Source organism: Mustela nigripes, unplaced genomic scaffold (genome assembly GCF_022355385.1).
Source record: "Mustela nigripes isolate SB6536 unplaced genomic scaffold, MUSNIG.SB6536 HiC_scaffold_20, whole genome shotgun sequence".
NCBI lineage: Eukaryota > Metazoa > Chordata > Mammalia > Carnivora > Mustelidae > Mustela > Mustela nigripes.
In genome coordinates this window covers 1,168,962-1,171,631 of record NW_026739436.1, presented here as the reverse complement: position 1 = coordinate 1,171,631, position 2,670 = coordinate 1,168,962, and the positions used below count along the sequence as shown (strand labels likewise).

General features: G+C 39.9%; 1 protein-coding gene across 2 annotated transcripts in view; it reads left to right on the top strand.

Annotated features, from left to right (window-relative positions):
* Positions 1-1,980, top strand: part of LOC132008018 (protein kibra-like) — a 10,925-nt gene extending 8,945 nt beyond the window's left edge. Inside the window, exon 2 of one of the 2 annotated variants that reach the window (XM_059386378.1) lies at positions 1,355-1,980. In XM_059386378.1, coding sequence (XP_059242361.1) covers positions 1,355-1,469 — 115 coding nt within the window. In that variant the 3' untranslated portion in view covers positions 1,470-1,980. Of the gene's footprint in view, positions 1-1,351 lie in introns of both variants that reach the window. The other variant, XM_059386377.1, reaches the window with a different exon arrangement.
* The last annotated feature ends 690 nt before the right edge of the window (positions 1,981-2,670 follow it).

Here is a 2,670-nt window from a genome sequence, read left to right as displayed (position 1 = left end):
TATTCTGTTGCAAATGAGCTCTGTTCCTTTGGTAACAGATAGGCGCTATGTGTTTATGACCTTCTCTTCCAGGCAGAATCTCAGCCAAGACTCCATAACTGTGAGTGTGGGGGAGACAAAGACACACTTCACTGTGAATGACATCATTGGTTTAGGAGCTGAGGGCTCAGCAGAATACCGGCAGTGGCTGGAGGTCTTCTTGTTTCATGTCTCTTGAAACCACTCTGTGGGGATATAGTCAAGCTATCTAGAGGGCTCAATTTTCTTCTGAACAGTACCTAAAGAAAATGTTACTTTATAGGAGAGTGTCTTAAACTCCAGTATAGTGACTTTGGGATTGTATCATTTCCAGTTGTGTTTGCTATCTTATATAATGTAGTGTGTTTGAGCCTTTTTGACCTCTAGCTATGGTAATATCTGTGTCATCAATTATGACACCTAGAATGTTTCTAGCATTTCCAAAATTCCCTGGAAGGAGGGGATAGCAAAACAAGGTCATGCAGAGTTTAGAAACATTATGCTACTGCTAGGTTGTTTAAATGTTTCATCTGTTAGAGCTGTTTGTTTCATGTAGATTAACATGATCTGGGACATAATATAGCATGTGTAATAGCACAGAAGGCTAATTTCTGTGTTTGGGTGAAAAATGGATTCTAAATGTATTTATATGGAAAGATTTGACATATTCTTTTTATTGTATAGAAGTGCTAATACTAGTAAATTAAACTATGGACACCCTTTTTAAAAAAAGTAGTACTTTTTTTTTTTTTTAAGAGCAGTTTTCGATTTACAGCAGAATTGAGCAAAATACAAAGAATAACGTCACCATCATAGGAGCATGACTCATTCCTCCTATCTCTCCCTTTGATCAGCAACTAATTAGAGGTCCATAAGCAAAACAAAAATGTCTTACATCTTACACCAGGAGCCCAAGGAGCTTTCTGGTCCATCTGTGCAACTGAAAGTAGGTAGATAGGACCTCAGTAGGAGCTATAGACCCAAAGCAGTTAGTGAGCCTGTCCCACACCTAGTTGCCATGGTAAGTGGTCGTGGAAGGGTGGGACAGCAAAACTGGGGTGGATGCTCACAGGCAAGAGAAGTTGTGGAGTTCCTACCTTTGAATAGGGGAGAATCTGGCACAGCACTGCTGTGGAGAAAAAAGAATTTGAATTCGGAGGAGAGGGAGGAACTTGGCAAAGCTTCCCCCTTTCAGGGTGGTACTGCAAGAGGAGATAAACTGTTTGGCAGTTTGGCAGTGGTTACTCTCTCTGGCAGAGGAGATGGGAAGTAGTGAATTACTGCCTGTGTCTCTTGGGTCCCTTGTGACTGGAGAAACCTGTTTTCTTTCTAGCAGCACCTGGATGTCTGAAGATGAACTCTGGCTGGGCGTGGAAGGTGGAGGGAAGGGAAGGAAGCCAAGAAGAATGCCAAAGGCGATTAAAGGATTGCATTTCTTACTGTCTGCTTAGGAATTTAGCAAATTTATATTGCCTGCAAAGGTCTGGGAGGGCCCATTACCATCTGGCAGTGACACCTCTAAAGATGTCTTAAGTCACATCTTAACTGCTTAACTTACATCTCCCGGTACCGTGCTGCTCTCTGTGTACATTCCCAAGTGTATCCATTGTGAAGGAACTCTGGAAGATGGGAAGGGTTTTCCAATTATAGGCCAAGGTTGTGCGGTAAGGAACAACCCACAGATTTGGCAGCACTGCCTCTTGGAATACAAAAGAAAGGCGCCTAATAGCCAGCCAGTTAAATTTATAACAGAGAAGACAGAAAATATTAATTTAAAAAGGTGTCTTTTATTTTAAATGTGAAAGCAGAGACATTCATTCAAACACCCAGGTCGGGACGCCTGGGTGGCTCAGTGGGTTAAAGCCTCATGACTTCGGCTCAGGTCATGATCCCAGGGTCCTGGGATTGAGTCCCGCATTCGGGCCCTGCTGAGGAGAGAGCCTGCTTCCTCCTCTCTCTCTTTCTTTCTCTGCCTGCCTCTCTACCTACTTGTGATTTCTGTCTGTCAAATAAATAAATAAAATCTTAAAACAAAACAAAACAATCAAGTCAAGGAGATGTGGTATGATAAAAATAAAGTGAAAGTTGTCTAATAGCTCAAAGGCATGGAACATTGTGATCTAGTTCACAATGGAAATTCAAAATAGCTATTAGAAACAAATTCAGTGAACTATAAGAAAACTCAGAAAAGCAATTGATAAATAAATAATTGATAAATTGATAAAGCGCTAAAATTAATGAGCAGAAGCAGTTCTTAATCAAATATATTGACAATCTCATAAAGCCCCAAAGAAATTTCTACAGAAGAAATCTCAAGAAATGAAGAAGAAAAATGCAATAGAGAGCATCAGTAGCAACACAGATGAGACAGAAAGAATACTGACTTGGAAGATAGAGAAATAATACAGTTAGGAAAAGAGAAAGAAGTAAGATTATTTTATTTTAAGTGAAGAGGGCTATGAGGTCTATCATATTTGATCAGAGAGGCAAACATTAGAATAATTTGAATTCCAGAAGGAGAAGTCAGGGAAAAGGAGGCAGAGAGTGTATTTTAAAGAACTTCCCAAACTGGGGAAAGACTTGTACATGCCAGTGCACAAAACTAACAGAACACCCTAGTATCTTTAAAAATTTTTTTAAATTATTTTTTAC